This window comes from Marmota marmota, unplaced genomic scaffold, assembly GCF_001458135.2.
Source record: "Marmota marmota marmota unplaced genomic scaffold, marMar, whole genome shotgun sequence".
Taxonomy (NCBI): Eukaryota; Metazoa; Chordata; class Mammalia; order Rodentia; family Sciuridae; genus Marmota; species Marmota marmota.
Window position 1 is genome coordinate 4584630 of NW_026000136.1, and position 18151 is coordinate 4602780.

At 53.6% G+C, this 18151-nt stretch overlaps 1 protein-coding gene across 1 annotated transcript in view; it reads right to left on the minus strand.

Annotated features, from left to right (window-relative positions):
• Window positions 1-18151, minus strand: part of Tnrc18 (trinucleotide repeat containing 18) — an 89690-nt gene that overhangs the window by 27283 nt on the left and 44256 nt on the right. The window contains 7 exon segments of the mRNA XM_048785180.1: window positions 1690-1932; window positions 6674-6949; window positions 9888-10248; window positions 11695-11866; window positions 13707-13835; window positions 14057-14193; window positions 14761-14936. Of these exon segments, the coding sequence (XP_048641137.1) occupies window positions 1690-1932; window positions 6674-6949; window positions 9888-10248; window positions 11695-11866; window positions 13707-13835; window positions 14057-14193; window positions 14761-14936 (1494 nt within the window).

Below are 18151 nucleotides of genomic sequence, written 5' to 3' on the forward strand. Positions count from 1 at the left end.
TTTCTCAAATATTTGGAAAACAAATACCTTCCTAAATAATCATTGGGTCAAAGCAGAAATCAAAAGAGAAGCTAGAAAATATCCTGAATAATAAAAATACAATAATCATATCAAAACATGTGAGGTGCAACTACAGCAGCATTAATAGAAGTTTATAGAGCTTTCAATATCTGTATTGGAAAAGAATAAGATCCCAAAGCAGCAACCTAAGCTTCTACCCTAAGAAAAGCAGGTGCAAATTATACCCAAAGAAAACAGAAGAGAGGAAATAACAGCAGAAATCATTGAAGTGGGTAATTTCTAGCCAGAATGATGAGGAAGGTGAGAAAAACGAGGCAGAAATTATATCAGAAATTAAAAAGGAAACATCACTCCAGACCCTTCAGACGTGAAAAATATAAGAAGGGAACAGTTCGAACCCTGGGTCAACCCACTGGGCAATTTGGACGGAATGGATGTCTGCTCCTTCAGCAAAAGCAAGTACAAAAGCTGAAGGCACTAGAGCCAGTAACCTGAAGTTTTGGGGTGGGGGTGTGGCAGGAGGCTGGTGGAGGAACAGGTGGAATCCCACCAAGAGGCAACTAGGAACAAACTCTGAGAAAAGAGTCCTATTCAAGTTTGGGCTCTGGGGAAAAGTCCTTCAGCTGCTTCTGCAAGGCGCATCCTGACAGGAGCAAGCCTGAGGGCGCTGATGGCACCCTGCAGGAAAGCCAAGTCTGAAGCCCAGGGAATAATGGTGAGAGGAAGCGAAAGGAAGGAGGGGGAAGGCAGGGTCAGGGCCTGGAGCCTGGCATGGCCAGAAATGGGGCCTCAGGAGGCACTGCAGGCTGAGAGTGAGGCTCTGGTCCCTAAGCTGGGGAAAGGGGTCATTCAGAGGAGGCCTGCAGAGAGCCGCAGGGTAGCATCACGGTGCCCATTTCCCTGTCCCAGCACCTACCAGGAGGATCCCATGCCCCCCTCTTAAGGCTAAGAAAAAAGTAGACTGGGGAATCACCAGGGACACAGGACCCTGATACAACAACATGATCAGACAGGAAGGAAGTGAGACCAGGATGAGCCCAAGTCTCCTGCCCAAGTATTAGTGTTGTGGCCTCAGTTAGCCCATTGGGGCAGTGGGAGGGAGAGCCTGATCTCACAGAGAAGCCTCAAGATCAATGACAACAGAATACAGAGCCTGCCAAGGCCCCTGCACTTCTCCAGGCCCAGTCCCAGCACTGCGAGGCCTAGCCCTCCACCTCAAACTCACCGAGAGCACCCCTCCAGTGCCCAAGCATGGCATCCCTTTCCTCCTCGCTATACCTAGGCTGCTGCTTCTCCCTGAACCTCCTTCTCAGCCAGCTCCCATGTCCCTCACAGGCCAGCTGGTATTCTAATCTGGAGTGGCTTCTTGTCCCTAAGAAGGTCAAGGGCCTCCCTTAGGCTCCTATAGCCTCCAGGATACTGGACATAGGGCCATGTTTGCTCAGAGCATGAGAGTAAAGGATGCTATCTTTGGGTGGCCATAAACCCCCCAAGAGGACAGCAGGCCAGGGTCCATGACACCAACACCAGCACTGGCACCACTCAGGGCTGGCCCACAGGGCAGATGCTTCACCCACTCCCAGCTCTGCTCCTACCCAGCTCTGAGTTTCATCTGTGGGATGGGGCCCAAGGCACCCACCGCCTGGTGGCACACCTGCCCACACTCACCCATCAGGCCCTGTCGCTCCTCTTTCTTCCGGGCCTTCTGTTTGGCCTCCAACTGCACCACCGACAGAGATGGCCCCACCGTGGGGCTGGGGAGGGCGCTGGCTGCAAACCGGGCCAGCAGGCCCAGACCACTCTCCTCCAGGCCTGGCGACAGGGCCCGCTCTCGGGTGCCCAGCCTATAGCCACCACCAGCCTCCTCCTCCTCCAGCTCCTCCTCCTCGTCCTCCTCCTCGGAGCTCTCATCTGGCGTGCAGAAAACAGGGGGCAAGTCAGGGCCCTGGCCTAGGCACATGCCGCCCCCCACCACCCCCAACCCCTGGGGCCAGAGCAGCCACTAGGCTCCAGCCTCCCCACCATCCTCACCAGGGGGCCTCTGGGGGAGGATCCAGAACCAGCCCACAGACCCACCCATGGCCCAAGGCCTCCATCAATCAGAGCCCAGCACATGGGCATCCTGGGCATCCCAGCGGCTCTGGGTGTCAGGGTGGGCTTCTGAGAGGGGAGCACGGACATGCACCTGTGCTGTGGGCAGGGGACAGACACACAGACAAGGACTGGAGACAGCGCTCACCACATCTCACACACGCACACACGCCCCGACATAGACACGGAGGCTGAGGAAGGAGGCAGGAGAGAAGAAAAAGGAGGTAGAAAGAAGAGGGGGAAATGGAGCTCAGGCTGAGGGGTCCAGGCAAGGAGCTAGTGGCAAACTGCTGGAAGCCTGGGGGCCGGTGACAGGAGAAGGTGGAGTATGGTCTCTTTTAAAGGGCTTGGGGCCCCCATACTTCAAGCCTCAAATAGGGCTCTAGTCCAAAGTTGACTCTCAGCAGCACCCCCTGCTGAGGGGCCTGGGTGCCAAGTCTCCCCCCGAGTCCCTGTTTTCTTATCTGTGGCACCAGATAATCTTCCTGCCCTGCAGCCCTGCTAAGGGGAAGATCCCACGTAGTAGGAGAAAAGACAGGCTATAGATTCAGGATCCCATGTAGAAGGATCAAAAGAATCAGGGCCTCCAGAGGAACCATGCTGTCCCCACTGCAGCAGAAGCTACAGTGGGCCACGGCTCTCAACTCACAGGAACACTTGGGGCAGGTGAGGTGACCCATTCTGCATCTGGAGACCAAGGTTCCCAGGGGCCAAGTGCTCAGGCAGCAGTGGGGCTGGCTGGCTGACTAAACCTGTCTCTCTGGTAGGAGAATAAGGACATGCTTCTCCCCAGCCACTGGTCCTGATAGCCTGAGAGCCAGCAGTCCCTCAAGGCCAGCTTGGGTATCAGAACACTGGCAGGCTGGGTGACAAAGCTGGCAGGAAATGATGATGCCACCTGCCTAAGAACCAAACCCTCCACCAAAAAAACTGTCTTGTGGCACAGAGTTGCTTCTGACCTTCCCAGGGAGATGGCCCTGCAGACCCAAAAGGGTGGAGAGGAGGCACCTGACACCTGACTCACCATAGCCAAGGAGCTGCAGAAGGGCACGTGCAGCAGGGACTCATCTGCCTCAAAAGGCCAGAGCACTGGGAGCTGCCGGCCAAGGGCAGGGCCTAGGCACGATGGAAGGCAGCACTGCCCAGCCAGAACTGGCTCAGGGGTTGCATGGGGGAAGACAGATGGCCAAGTCCACGTTCTCCTGCCAACGTCCCAAGCCACCACTTGGTTAAGTACAACTAGTGGCCAAAACCAGCAGTCCCAGGAGAACAGATTCCATCTATCCATTTATCAGAAGGAGCCTGGATTTCTGCTGGGATTTTCCAGCCTGGGAGAGGGAGATGGTGAGGAGCTGGAGGAGTCCACAGGGGTGGATCGAGGGAGAAGGCAGAGAGGGTAGGTTTGTTAAGAGGGTGTGAGTGGGAGACTAGCTCCAGAGCGATGGATGCAGCAGGCTAGGGAGGCCAGCGGGGCAGGCAGGGGCAGGCAGGCAGTGCACACTTGCGATCATTCACATTGCGACGTCACATGGTTCTGTCTCCGCCCCAGTGGGCCACAGCGGCAAAGCAGGCTAAGTGTAGGCAGACTTTCGACAGCACCTGGGTCCCCCACATCAGGTCTCCTTGGGGTTGGTCAATTTGGGCAGGGTGGCACATGGGTGGCTGGCTGGGATGGGGACATGGGGCTGGCAAGGGACCAGGAGATTTCCCTTCTAAAAACACACTGCCCTGGCCACTCAGGTGTGGACTCTGTAACTCCAGAAATCTTCCTTCCAGAAGGCTCTCGGGCCGGCAGCGTGGGTGCAGGAGGGCAGGAGGGCTGGCTCTGGGTTTCTGAGAGCCCTCTGAGGCCCTATCAGATCCCAGAAAGCCAGGAGCAGGCCAGTCCCAGCACTTTGAAGTGGAGGAACATCTAGAAGGCAGAAGCCCAGAAAAGGTGCTTTCTACAAAAGGGACATGGATCATCTTGTGGTCCTGCGGACTCCTGTGGTCCCGGTTCCCCGCCTGCCTGATGAATGTGGCTGGCAGCCTCCCACGAAGGCAGGTCTGCTTGGGTCAAGGTCCATGGGGGCAGAGGAGCAATGGGGGTCTGAGGGCCAAGAAAGCCTCTCTGGAATCGTCCACACCTGAGGCAACAGAGCTTGCCAAGGGCAAAAGGGGAGAAAAATCCCAATAAGTAAATTTGCAGAGAACTTTGTATGTATAAAAAAAAAAAAAATCTTGGCTCAGGGCAAGGGGTTGATAACTTGGTTTGGTTTCCCAAAACCCAATAAACGCCAAGGAATCTGCTGCTGCCAGACCCGGTGGGGGCAGACCCCGAGGAGGGGAGGTGTACAGAGGACAGAAAGAAAAGGGTTTTGCCTACCTACGGAGCAACGAGCCAGGCTCGGACCCAAGCTCAGTGACCCGCTGCGCCGTCTGCCCTACTCCCAGCCTTCGCTTTGCGTCCAGAGTGCAGCGTGAGAGCAAATGCAAGAGACCGAAACAGACACTCAAAGCATCATGGGTAGGGGTCAAGGGTGGAGGTATGGTCAAGCTGCGGGGAGGAGAAAGCAGACACACTAGAAAAGCCAAGCCAATAAGTGTTTAGTACCAGGGTGGGTGAGGCCCTATCCCCAGGTGTCCCTCTCCAGACCTCACCGGCTGCTTTGCTTGCAGTGGGCAAGGTGAGGAGCTGAGCCCCTCCCTCACCCCTGTCCTCCCCTATCTGGTCTCTGTCCACTGGCATTACTGGGTCCAGTCCTGGGGCCCAAGGGCACATGGCCCCTCCTGAGAGGTCTGGGAGACTGCCTGTTTCTCTGTGGGATCTGAGCTGGGGCAGCAGAGCTCAAAAATTTGGGAGCTAGAACCCTGGGTTTAAGGGTGTATAAGCAGAGAGGAGGGGGTCCAGCCCAGGTTGGGGAGAGGCAGGAGGCGAGGGGGGAAAGGGGATAGCAAGTCAACCAGACTCATCCATAGAAGCTGGGCGGTGGGGAAGGGTTCAGAAAACTAGGCTGGCCAGCCAGTTGGTGACCTCTCTTCTTAGCCCAGGGCACAGTATCTCAGACACGGCAGCAGCCCAGGAGAACATGAGCCTCCTTAACTGCCATCGCCTGGTCACCCAAAATCCATCTCTGCCAATTTGGAGGGGAGGTGGCAGAGGCAGGGGAACTGGAGCAAGGCTAGAAAGTGGGGGCAGCTTTCCGGTTCCAGGGGCCTGGGCCAGGTCATGGCCAGGTCTGCTATGACACACCCCACCCCAGGTCTTCCTCAGGGAGCAGCTGACATCTGGGTGTTGCTATTCAGGGTTCTGGGGATCCCTGTGGTCTGACCCTAAAGGAAATCCACCCTGAGGCAAACCCTAAAACCAGGGCTAGGAAACATTTTTTACTTGCTTCCCCTTCTTGGGACATTTCTGATTGAAGGGCCTGAAGGACTCGGATGTTTCTAACCCCAGAGTACAATTCTGAGGTTAGAGAAGTCAGAGCCAGCATAATCTCAGAGGTCATGGAGTCTGACCTTCTTTTTAGAGAGCTGGCTAAGGACCCCTGGCTGAGCTGAGACCAAACCAGGCCTAGGACTCACAGGCCAGTGCTCTAGGCCTGCCTTTTGTCCCTCAATGTGGCAATGAGGCCACACTTCCATATTTAACAACAAAAACCTGGGACAGCACACAGCCTTGACCCTGCACTGCTTACATGCCCTTCAAAACAGAAATATGTGTTAGAAGACAAGTGTCTAAAAGTTAATATTTTTTAACCACTGGTGAGTAAGAGCAGAGCTTTAAGAAAATAAAACACAAACAAGCAGCTTAATTAAAAAAAAAAAAAAAAAAGAAAGAAAAAAAAGATGATGCTGGAGGTGAGAGCGGCTGACTCAACCTGAACAGTGGGATGGATGCCAAAGCCACCAGGGATATTTGAATAATAGAGAAGAACGGTGCCACCCGTCTACTCCTTCTGGGGTGGGGAGGAGGAGCAGGAGGGAGGAGGGGGAGGAGGAACAAAATGAAGGGAAGCATCAACCTGATGTCTAGTAAGGACACAGCAAGAGAGACAAGGCACACGGTTTAGTTAAAAATGAACTCGGTATGTTTAATAAAGCTTGGTATTACCAAAATCGCAGTACAAACATCAAGTCACACGCCCACACGACAGAAGTCCATTTACAAAATGCTCCTCAGGAAGCCTCTGCGGGGCCCACGCCAAAAGAGCGCCCAGCCCAGGCCTGCGGTCTGGGAGGACAGGAAAGGTGCAGGGCCTCGGGTGGGGACAGGGCGCAGAGGGAGGAGGGCGGAGAAAAGTAGAGACTAAAAACCAGTCCGTGTAAGAGCTCGAAAAGAGCCAGTCAATGATATTATCACAATGATACAGTACCAATAAAAACAAAAACAAAAATAGGCTGATACGGCAGGCTACGCTGCCAAGAACCAAGACGGCTCCTCCTGTGGCCATCCGAGTGGACGGCCGCAGCGTCGCCATCTGCTGTGCGCACGCGCTCTCGCTCTCGCTCTCCCACTCACTCTCGCACTCACTCTCTCGCGCTAAAACATGGAAGGTATTTCGCGTTTGGAGCTAGTAACCTTGGTCAAACGAGTCCTCCGAAGAGTCGCTGAAGGAGGAGCGTGCCTCGGCCTCTCGAAGCAGCAAGCAAAACGGCTGCTTCCTGCTGGCGGCCGCCTTGGGTTTCAGAGTCCGGGGGGCCGCAAGACCCTGCTTGGTCAGCTTGGGGCCCACGGGGGGCTTGCTGTTCTTGGCCACCATGCCGCACAGGAGAGAGGAGGTCAATTTGGAGCTGGAAGGGCCTTGGGCAGACCACTCATCCCTCAAGAAGTCTTCGTCCTCCTCTGAGTCCGTATCTGCAGTCAAAGTAGTTTTTAATAAAAATAAGTCACAGGGCACAGAGAGGAGCGGGCTGGTGTCGCTTTCACTATTTTGGGGGGCCAGAACAAAGTCAAATGCCTCCTGGCTCTGGGAAAGCTCTGCTCCTGGCCGGCGCCTCACCCTCCGAGTGCTAGCCTCAGACACTCAGGCACTTCCCAGGTGCCAAATCCGGGCCCTCTTTAGGCTTGCTGGAATCACCCACCAGTCAGTCACTCCGCCTTCCCAGGCACTGGCAGGATGGAGGAGCCCTGCTCTCGGGAACAGAGAACTCTCCCCAGGCCTTGGGGCCACTGCCATGTGGTTCCCTTCCACCCGTGCACTGCGCACAGCCCACAGGCTCCTTGCAGGGGTGGGCCACAACCCCTGAGGAAGGGCTCAGGCGAGCCAATGGAACTCATCTCTTCCCAACTCCCCACTCAGCAACGCTGCAAAGACAGCTTGAAATGGGCCCTAGGGAGAGTTCACACCGGGGAAACTGATGGATGAGTTCACTGGAGGTCTCCCACCCCTTTCCACCAGTACACCACCAATGGCTTCCTAAAGCCTGTGGCCCTACTACATGATACAGGGCCAGGACTTGCCAACCCTCCTGGGAGAGGACCAACCAGCTTGGAGGAGGAGCATAGCTCTGGTCCCTTCCAACTTCAACCCAAATATATACCATTTTGTTCCATTTTACACACTGGGTTGTTAAGCAAGAGCAGGAAGAAACAGCTCCATGGCCAAAGACTGTAATCCGTTGATCTAGTAAAGCCCATGCCAAACAAGAGGAACAGTAACACATGCAACTATCATTCTGGCAAAACCTGCCATCAAGTCCAAGAGAAACCACACAAATGGGGGGTGGGGTGCCCTCTGGCTGCTTCTATCAACATCTCCCCTTTCCACTCCAACCAAGACCCCAACTTCAGGACTGTCTGGCAAATCTGGAGGACAGGGCTGTCCTACCAAGTCATTAGCTCTTGCCATAGCTCTCCTGCTTGTGTACCAATCTCTCCCTTCTGAAGACACATCCCAACTCAGAGATGCCAGAAGGTGACAAAACCTGCCTTCCCAGGCATGCCACCCATGTCCTACAATCCAAACTGGAAAAGTGAAGGGACCACTCTGCTGGTATCCCTGCTGGAACACACCTCCACCTCTGTGGCCCTAAACTTCCACTGTCCTAAAACTGTAGAAAAACAAACCAAGTAAAGAGAAGAGCTCTCTCTACAACCAGGTGTCTCTTGCAGTCATTTCTAGGTGAAGACAGGCCCACTGACTTCCCTGTTCCAATGTTAGCTGGATTCTTTCCCCAGGCAATACAGTTGTGGGACAAGGCATAACAGAATTAGACGGACAACTAAAACACGTCCTCATATTCGCAAGAACACGCATGCTCCTGCTGCAATGGACTCATCAGCACCAAGGGCCCCAAAGACCTTGGGAACTGAGATGATCTGTGCCCTCCACCTCTACCCAACCCCTGTCCCCCTGTAAGTGAAGGCATGTGGGAATTCTTCTAGCAACCACTCAAGGAGGAGCAACTCCCTCCCTCCCCCTTTTCATTATTCCAAAAGGAACAAGGTGGACAACGCAAAGGAAAGCCCTTCCCTTCCCCTTCAGTCAAATAAGTCTGTCACTGTCTGTCTGTCCTCGCTCCCACACAGTCAGGAACCTGGGCAGTGCTGTGTGATCACACCCATCCAGACTGAGAAGCACCAAAGCTATGGCACTCTCACTCATGTCCTCACCAGTCTGCCTGTCTTTCATCCATGAGAGTCTGCAGACTCTCCCCTTTTTACCACGTGGGCTCACCTAAGGCTCCCCCAAAGCCCTGGGATGGGTGGCAGTAAGTCCATAAACGCTCTTATTTTCTTACAAAAACACAGTTTGGCATTAAACATGTTCATTTTTTTTTTTTTTAACGTGGCATTCAAACACACACACACACACACACACACACACACACCAGGACGGACCCCATCAAAAGCCAAGGACACACAGAACCTAGTAGGGGTCAACCCAGGCCCAGTCTCGCCAGGACCTAGGGACTCCGTACTCAAGAAATCTTCCTGCAGCAGCCACGTCCTGAGCACCTGACCACCCTAGGCTTGCGACATGAGGCACTCGGCCCGCGAGTACCGAGTGAGCACCTTTTACCTGCCACATAGCAGGCTGCAGACCACGGAAAGCCAACTCACTCAGGAAAACCACAACAGCTCCAGGGCGGCAGTCTGTACGCAAATGGAACAAACTCCGTCCCTCAGCCCCACTGGCTGCTCCACGTCAAGGGCTGGAGAGCCACATACGCAGTGGACAGGGCCGAAATGGTAACGTCCGTTGCGGCAAGAAGCCCCAGCGGGCAGGCGGGTCGGAGAGAACCGGGTTTAACCCCGGCTCGATTCTCCACACCCAGGCGCATCCTCAGCAACAAAACCGATGGTAGGGCTGTCACAGATACATCGAAAACACGCCCGTGAAGCGCTCGGAGGCGCGCTCCACAACCTCCGTTTCCACTAACACCTGGCCTGATTCTCCGCAGAGGACCGCGAGCTTCCTGCGGGCAGGAGAACCCGTCATCTCTAGCACTCATAAAAGCACTGTACTCCAGCCTCTCTAGGCTGACCGGCGCAAACTTCATAACACGAAAAGTCCTCCACAAGGACGGCTTCCGGACCGCAAGCGGAAAGAGGGCAGGCGGCCTTCCGCCTCCACCAGCCAATCACTGACGCCCACCAACTACAGGTGCCTACTCAGCACCACGCCAGCCAATCACAGGCGTTTCCGCTTCAGGCGCACCAGCTGCGGACTTTGAAGCGGCGCAAAGTCAAAAAGGGGCCTTGGATCTCCTCACAGAAAAAGAGGAAGAAAGGAAAGGAAAGGAAAGAAAAGAAACAGTGGCCGAGAGGCGGTGCGACGGCCGCTACTTACTGTAGGAGTAGCTGCTCACTTCCGAGGCGAACGGGGAATGGGCCGACTTGGACTGGCCTCTGGCCTTGAACCCCACCTCCATCTTCCTGGCTTTGGCGGCCCTTTTGTGTTTACCTTCTTTGGAGGATTTCATAGACAGGCCTAACCCTTTGGCTAGTGCCTTCCTGTCCTTGCCCAGCAGGCTCTCATAAGGAGTTAAGAACCTGCCGCAGCCCCCGCTAGTTTTGGATTTCCCCCCAGAGGCGTCCGAAAATTTGAAGGGTGACTTCAACTTGTCCTGCTTTGTGAGGGACAGGGCCTTGTCTAGTTTGCTTGCCAACTGCTCCTGGTCGCTGGCCATCTTCTTCTTCTTGATCTTTAGCTGGAGAGAGAAGTTGGGTCACAAGTTAAGACATTTGGCAAAACAGGAGAGTCGTCTTCTATGTACAACTCAAGAGCTTGGGCTCCAGTCCTGCCTTATGCCTGACTTCCAGCAAGTTACTTAACTCCTCTCCGCCTTAATCCTTACACTCTGTAAAATGGGGATATTTATGTCTGGATATCCCCAGGTTGTTCTTAAAATGCACCGAGTTTAAGGCACAGAAGGCACTTATCAGAATGGCCCAAAGTAAACACTTATCAAATAGCTGTTACTGTGGTCACAATTGTCATTGGCACTGGTCTTTCCCCTTTGGCTTTCCATGGCACACTCTGGTACCTCCTAGAGAAGCACTTTTAAGCAAGGAGAGCTTCCAATGGCCTGGAGAAGGTAGCCGGATTAAGAAAGGAGGAAGGGAACCAAGATTGAAAAGCTAGATCAAAGCATGGCTGATCTGCTTATCTCAACCACCTACAACAGCTGACAGAGACTGCTGCACAATCTAAACCAGCCTGTCCAACTAAATGGGCCAAAGCTGCCAAGAAAATGCCTGGAGTGTGCCTTGGATGCCTGAAGCATAAAGAATGATTAGAGATTTCACAGATTCAAATTCCTGCTTGCACATCTATCGTCAACTGTAGTCATTTGTGGAAGTGAAATGTGCGGTTTTCAAAGCCATTAATGCCATGAATTTCAACATGTTATCTCTATTTTCTTTAATCAGGTAGCATTTCATAAGGAGGAAAGAAGTTGGGACAGTGTCATTTAAACAACAAAAGCATCCCTCGCCACAATTTCAGAGTGAAAAGAATTCTGATGTACAAAATGACAATCTTTCTCTTCCTGGACCCAGTCTCCCTGTGAGAGTATTCCCTTCTGATGGCCAAATCAACCAAAACATCCCCTTTGCACAGGGCTTTATGGGGAGGGATGACAAAGTACATTAGCATTTAGAGATGAGGGCCTTAAGTGGATGATTTCCATGCTCTGCAGAAATAAGAAAAATCAAGGAGTTGGCTCTCACCCCGTTACCCCTGGAGAGTTCACAGAGGAAATTACAATGGCATCAAGCCCTTATTTCTTAGAACCATGGAACTGGTGAAGCTGCTCATTAAACAATTATACTGTTAAACAACAGAGTAATTGTATTATTTGGTTAAGAACTTGCAGTCTCCCTGTTTGGCTTCAACAAAGGGTCATGGTGCACTCAAATGGATGTATCTTTTAGTTCTGGATCCACCTCTAAAGCTGTGTTACTTTGTAAGTCCCTGACCTCTGGGCTTTATTTCTCTGTGCATACACCATACACCAAGGCAATCATTCCTTCGGGTTTCTATACAGAGAAGGAGGGGCCAACAGACTTGCAAGGGGAACATGCATTCACTTGGGCATAACCTCTAGGTTCTTGATCCCAGGGTCACAGCACCCTTGGAAGACTGTACTACTGACCTGACTCATGAAGTCAGATGAAGCTTCCTGCTCATCCCAGCTCTGGTTCCTCCCCCTGGCTTTCCCCATTCCGATGAGGGCCTCATGTTCCTCCTCAGGACCCTTGTGCCTCTTCCTGATCCCTGCTCCCAGCTCATAGTCATCTGATGTCAGCAGGGACTTGCTGCTCAGCCTAAAACCAAAAAACACCCTTGGTCAGCACCCTGGCCAGGCCACATTGGAGGGCTGGTGACCACCCTTGTGGCCCTGAAGGGTTGGGCTCTGGATGCTGAAGCACAGACCGTGATGAATACCAGAGTGACCAGTCTGGGGAGACAGACCTTTTAAAACTACAGTGCTAGAATGCTGGGACATTTGTGAATAAGGCGGAATGAAATTCTAATGTAAAAGAAGAAAAAAATACCTCGAAGTCAGTATCCTCTGCCGGCCTTTCTCTTACGTGCTTTGACCCATACATACACACACACACACACACACACACACACACATCTTTAAATGGTAAAATACCTCTTTACCAAAACGCTCCAAGAACAAGGGAATCCACCAGATGGGGGGTGGAGGGAATTAAATCAAGACTCATGTGAAGGAGGAAGCACTTGCTGAATTCTGGTTTCCTCATGGGCACAGGCAGCTGGGACAGTGACAAAGGCTTGTCTTGCTGCTTTAGGCTGAAGCTTCCCAAGTGATAGAGGAGGAGCTGACCTTTGTCTCTTGCGCTGTTCGTGCCTTTTATTTTAGCCACAAAGCAACACATCATTCCATTTTTTATTCCTCTCCCCCACCCCACACCCCCAGCACTGAGGATTGAACCCAGAGGCAATCTTCTGCTGAGCTACATCCCCAGTCCTTTTTATTTCAAAACAGGGTCTCACTAAGTTGCCAAGGACAACCTGGAACTTGCAATCCTCCTGCCTCAGCCTTCCTAGTCACTGGAATCATGGGAGTGTGCCACTATGCCTAGCCGTACTGTTTGCTTTTAGATGAGAAAACTGAGGCTTGGGAAAGCTAACACCTGGCCCAAGGTCACAGTAAAGGGTGGAGATGGGACTCAAAGCAAAGAGTTCAGCCCCTGCCCCCGAAGGGTCCATATTCCTGACTGCTAGGTTTGTGCTGCTGGTGGCCCCAGCCACTTGTTCTCTTCTCCAGAAGCCTCTTCCCTACCCTCCGATGGCTGCTTGCAGGGTGTTTCTTCCTCTCCACCCTTTCTTCAGCAGGAATATTCAAGGAGGTCAAATGTGAGATGTGGGGGCCGTGGGGCTGTTTTCTACCGAGAAGACCTGTGGACACCCCACTGCCTTTTCTTTGCACTTTGAAGCTTCCACAAGCTAGGGTGCCCAGCACCCACCCAGCCCGCCTGTCCCAGGCTGCAGCACACTCCCAAGTCCTTTCCTCAGTGGACCTCATTTGGTTTGTCTACAGATGGGGGAGGGACCCCAAAGCCTGGCCCTGGAGAGAGAGCTTCAGTTCAACCAGCCAGCATTCAGCTCAGCCTCCAGAGGTGCCATGTGAAGCTGCTCTGCTGCCACCCAGGAGGATCTCATCCCCAGAGCACACGGAGGCGGCAGCCCTCTCACAGTAGGCAGCCCTGGTCTCGGGCAGGACGAGCCATCAGGTCTGGCCAGGAGAATGGGGAGATATCCGGCATGGAGAGGACCCAGCAACAGCTCAAGTAGAGCCAGTCCAGCAGGGCTGGTGGCACAGCGGTCCCTCCACAGGGAGGAGGGGGATGGGGAGGAGCAGGAATTAGTCCCTATCCACGGAGGAAGCGGGCAGAGCAGGAAGACAGGCCAAGCACTTGGGTCGCGCCACAGAAGACCTCTCTCCGGGATGCTCCTCCCAGCTCGGTGCTCCTGGCCTTGGTAGTGTACTGCGCTTCCTGGGAGCCGCCATTCCAGGGGGCCAGAGCCCCAGGGACTGAAGGTCCCCAGCGCCCAGGTGCAGGCACCATGGGGGCCCTGCTCCTCCCCTCTGAGCTCAGAGCCAGTCCCCGACCCCCGAGGGGCCAGCCTTACTTTCCGCTACTGTTGTGGCTCTTCCCTCTCTTGCGGGGGGGCGACAGGGTGCTCGGGGCGTGGGTCCGTTTCCGCGGCCTGCCAGGGCCTCTGCGTGCCAAGCTTCTATGGGGATCCTCGTGCCTGTCCCTTAAAAAGAATCACAGGCTTGGCTGTGAACCTGGGGTGGGCGGGGCACAGAGAAGGGCACAGGCTGCACGCGCGTCACTTGGGTCCACGCACACCTGACAGCTGCCGGAGCCGACCTACCAACACTAGCACTGGCGAGGTAGGGGACGGGCACCCGCCTGCTGCTGCCTGACCAGCTGGCAGGGCGAGCCCCGCCACACAGGGGCTGGGGTCACACTCACCCGGAGTCCCGGCGTCGCTGGAGCTTCACCAGCTCCCGCTGCTTCTCTTTGTACTGCCGCTGGACCTCGGCCAGCCGCATCCGGAAGTCCAGCTCCAGGGCATCCATATCCTCCAAGGAAGACTTCATGGCGTACATCTGGAGGGGCAAGGGGAGGAGGGCCAAGGAATGAGGATGCCCCGAGGGTGCCCACTTGTCAGTGTCCCCTCTCAGAGATAGGGACAGTGAGAGCCAGGCCCCTGGGGGCTGCAGGGACCCTAGCTTGAATCCCATCACTGCCCCTCGCTGTGGCCTCGGCCCTGTCTCTATGCTGGACTGTAGTGCTGAGTCTACATAGTGCTGCCCACCAAGGCACACGATGGAGTGGGGCACAGAGCCTGCCGTCACCAGGGCGCAGTGGATGTGGCCGAGCATGTTATCGGAGAGCACAGGGTAGAGAGGGCAGTACCAGGCCTAGCTCCCAGGCGGTTCTATTCTCAGTTCATCAAGCTGCCACCATGTGACGTGCCTGATGTGTTAGCAGATGGATAACGAAAGCCAGGAGGGAAAGCCTTGCCCAGGGCCACATGGAGAGGCCATGGAGGAGGCTGGCTGCTGGCTCCAAGCCAGCCATGGCCCAGCAGGACAGCACCTTGGTGGTGGGACTCCCACCCCGACCTCCACCCCACAGGCCACGAGGCAGGAAGGAGGGCCCGCACAGCTCACCCGCTCCTCCTTCTTCTGCATCCAGCTATACTTCTTGTTGGGGTTCAGCTCCCGCGGAAGCCGCAGGTTCTTGAGCGGGTCCACCAAGGGGCTGTCCAGTACCTCCTTCAGCATGTGGCTGCTGGCCGCCAGCAGGCTCTCCAGGGAGGGCCGCACTGCCAGGCCTGCCTCTGTCCCTGCAGACAGGGAGGTAGGTGAGCCCGCGCAGAGGGAGGGGCCGGGGCCACCAGCAAGGCTGCTGCACCCACCCTCTCCAGCACTCCTGAGGCAGGGACAGCTTGTGGGCATTGCCACCAACCCCCTCCCTGATCCCAAACAGAGTGAGCACAGGTCCCAGGCCACAAAGCCACAAGGCACCTAGTAGGGCCTTACTGAGATGCAGGACACAGTGTGAAGAGAAAAGAACAGGTGAGAATAACACACAGGACCATCCTGTCCCCATATTGTGGGGGAGCAAAGAAGAACTTCAGGAGAGAGGCCAGAAGCCCACAGAGGTTCTTTCTAGGAGTGAACAAAAGCCCCTTCTCCCCGACACACAGGTCCTTCCCTGGGGAAGGCCACTGTTGATACAGTTCCTACAGAAATATTTGTGCATATTCAAATAAGCCTAACATACATCACTCCTATATAAAGATAAAAATAGAACCCATCAATACACATGACATGTCACACTCTGCTTTTCTTCTGCTCAACATCTTTTTACATTAGCACATAACAAACAGGCCTAGCTCTTTTTTCTTTTTCCCCCCAGTGGTAGGATTGAACTCAGGGCCTCAAACATGCTACACAAGTGCTTTACCACTGAGCCTCATCCCCAGCCCCATACCTCATTCTTACCTTGACCCTTACCAACACCATCATTTTGGAAGGCCAAAAACCCTAAAATATCAGCAATTTAATAGACAAACCTAACCGCAGCAGGGTAACTCTCTTGTATTCACGAGTTTTCATTAATCTGAATAATCACTACTGGTGGCATTTAGGTGTCTCCAATTCTCTTTGTAGTAGACAGAGAGGCCCACAGCTTTGACCTTATACATTAGGAAACTCCAGCCAGCGTGATCCATGTGACTGGGGTCATTCACATGAATGGACGGCAGTTTTCCCTAAAAAATACTTCAACACCCTGGACAGAGGCCACTTTAACCCAGCACCTCCGCATCAGGAAAGGAGAGCTTGTTCTAGTCTCTACCAAGTTAAAATGACTTTAATTTTTAAATTGACATTTTTCCTTTGATCTCAAACATGATCAGATTTTTGTGAATGTTCCACGTGTGCTTGAGGAAAAAACACATTCTCCATCTCCATCACCGTTCAGAGCTCCACAGACGTAAGTTAAGGAGCACAGGGTTGAGATCAGGCCCTTTTAAAACCCTTGGCCCTGTGCACCTTGCGGGTTGGTGGGACAGGTCTCTGCTGCTGGGCTGTCACTGCAGGATGTTCAGTAACGTCCCTCACCTTTTCCCACTAGATGTCAGCATCGCTCCCCCAACATCCTCTGAGGAGCAAAATGGCCCCTAGTTAAGAATCACTGGTTTTGCTCTTATATACACTCAGGGAAATTGAGGCCTCCAGGTGCAAACTCCACCAGCTCCAGAGGTATCACACTGAAGCAGGCGGGGGGGGGGGGGGGAGGCGGCACCTGACATGACACCTCTGAGACTGCCCACCCCCCTCCAGGTCCTTGGGAAAGAAGGGGCAGTTGCTATTTTACAACTTTGTCACCTCCTCCTCCCTCCAACAAGCCAGCCCTGCTTAGGCTCTCAACCAACATTCAAGGGACACCCAAGTGGCCTCTAGGCCAGGCATCATGGGTTCAGTTGTGTTCCTCAGTGTACTTTATTTTTTCTCCTTTCTACTTTTTTCCCCCACTTCTTTTGTTTGCAATTTTGTTGCGTGCTCCCGAATTCCATATGTTGGACCCTAACCCTAAGTACCACAGTACGGAGACAAGGTTTTTACAGAGATGATCAAGTTAAAGTAAGGTCATTAGCTAGGTGCAATGGCACACATGTGTAATCTCTCAGACATGGGAGGCTGAGGCAGGAGGATCTCAAGTCTGAGGCCAACCTGGGCAACTCAGCAAGACTCCGTCTCAAAAATAAAAAGGACTGAGGATGTAGTTCAGAAGTAGAGCATCCCTGGGTTCCAACCCCAGTACCACAAAATAAGAAGGTGAGGTCATTAGGGTGCAGCCTAATCCAATATGGACTTTGTCCTTATAAGAAGAGAATGTGTGAAGACAGGGACACACAGGGAGAAGACTAAGTCCAGGAGAAAAGCCAACAGTTCTCTGGCAAGTTCTCAGCAGGAACCATTCCTACCCCGTGCCCACAACCTGATCTCAGAATTTCTGGCCTCCAGAACTTTGAGACAAGAAAGTCTCCAATCTCTGGTAGATCTTGATGGCAGCCCCGGAAAACCAACGTACCCGTGGATGGCTCTAGGACCACAGAGATGACCCAGGAGCCAGATCTGCACTGAGACCCCAATGGGACCAGGCCAGGTGCACAAATTAAGAGGACAAAGGTGGCCAGTGGCCCCCAAACCAGGGACCCCAGGCGTGGCCCCCTCCTTGACAACTCCCGACTTCCTGACCCTCTGGCCCTTCCTCAGGTGCTACTGAAAGAAAGCCCACCCCCAGTGACTGGGATAAAGGAATTTCCATTTTTTCCCCAGGGGGAAAAAAAAATTCCACTTAACTATTTTAGTGAATGGAAAACAGTGCTGGACTTTCAAACAGCCCCACACAGCAGGTGCACATGCCAGGTACCCATGTGAAAGGGACACCGCTCCCAGAGAGGTTCCACTTGTCTGAGCTTCCTAGGGACCAGGAGGATCAAAAAGTCTTGAACATGTGCCCTGACCTGGGCTGAGGGTGTAGCTCAGTTGGCAAAACGCTTTTCTAGCATGCGTACGGCCCTGGGCTCCATCCCCGGCTCCATGTGCAAAAAAAGTGGCCGTCATGACCCAAGGATTCTACCTCTGGGCAGACAGCCCACAGAAAATCCAAGATAGGGACAGAAACTCTCCTACAAGGAATATCATCACGTTATCTGTAACTGGAAAGAAGAAAAGGAGGCAAATGAAAATACCTGACAGTGAAGGGTGAGGTCACCAGGTGCTACCGTGCAGGGACTGGGTCAAAGGTCAGGGCCTTCACTAGACAGAAAACTGGGCAGGCAGCCCATTAAAAAAAAAGTTTCTAAAAACCACAGCTTTGAAAAACGTTTCGTGAAGAATATATTAAATGAAGAAGGCAGGTTTCAGAGTCCTGTTTAATTTTAGAAGCAAAAAGTGTACAGGTGTGCAGGAAAAGTTCTAGGGAAAATACACAGAACCCTGGCAAGGACTTCATCCTCTCTCCAAGGATGCTGGAGGGGGGGGGGGG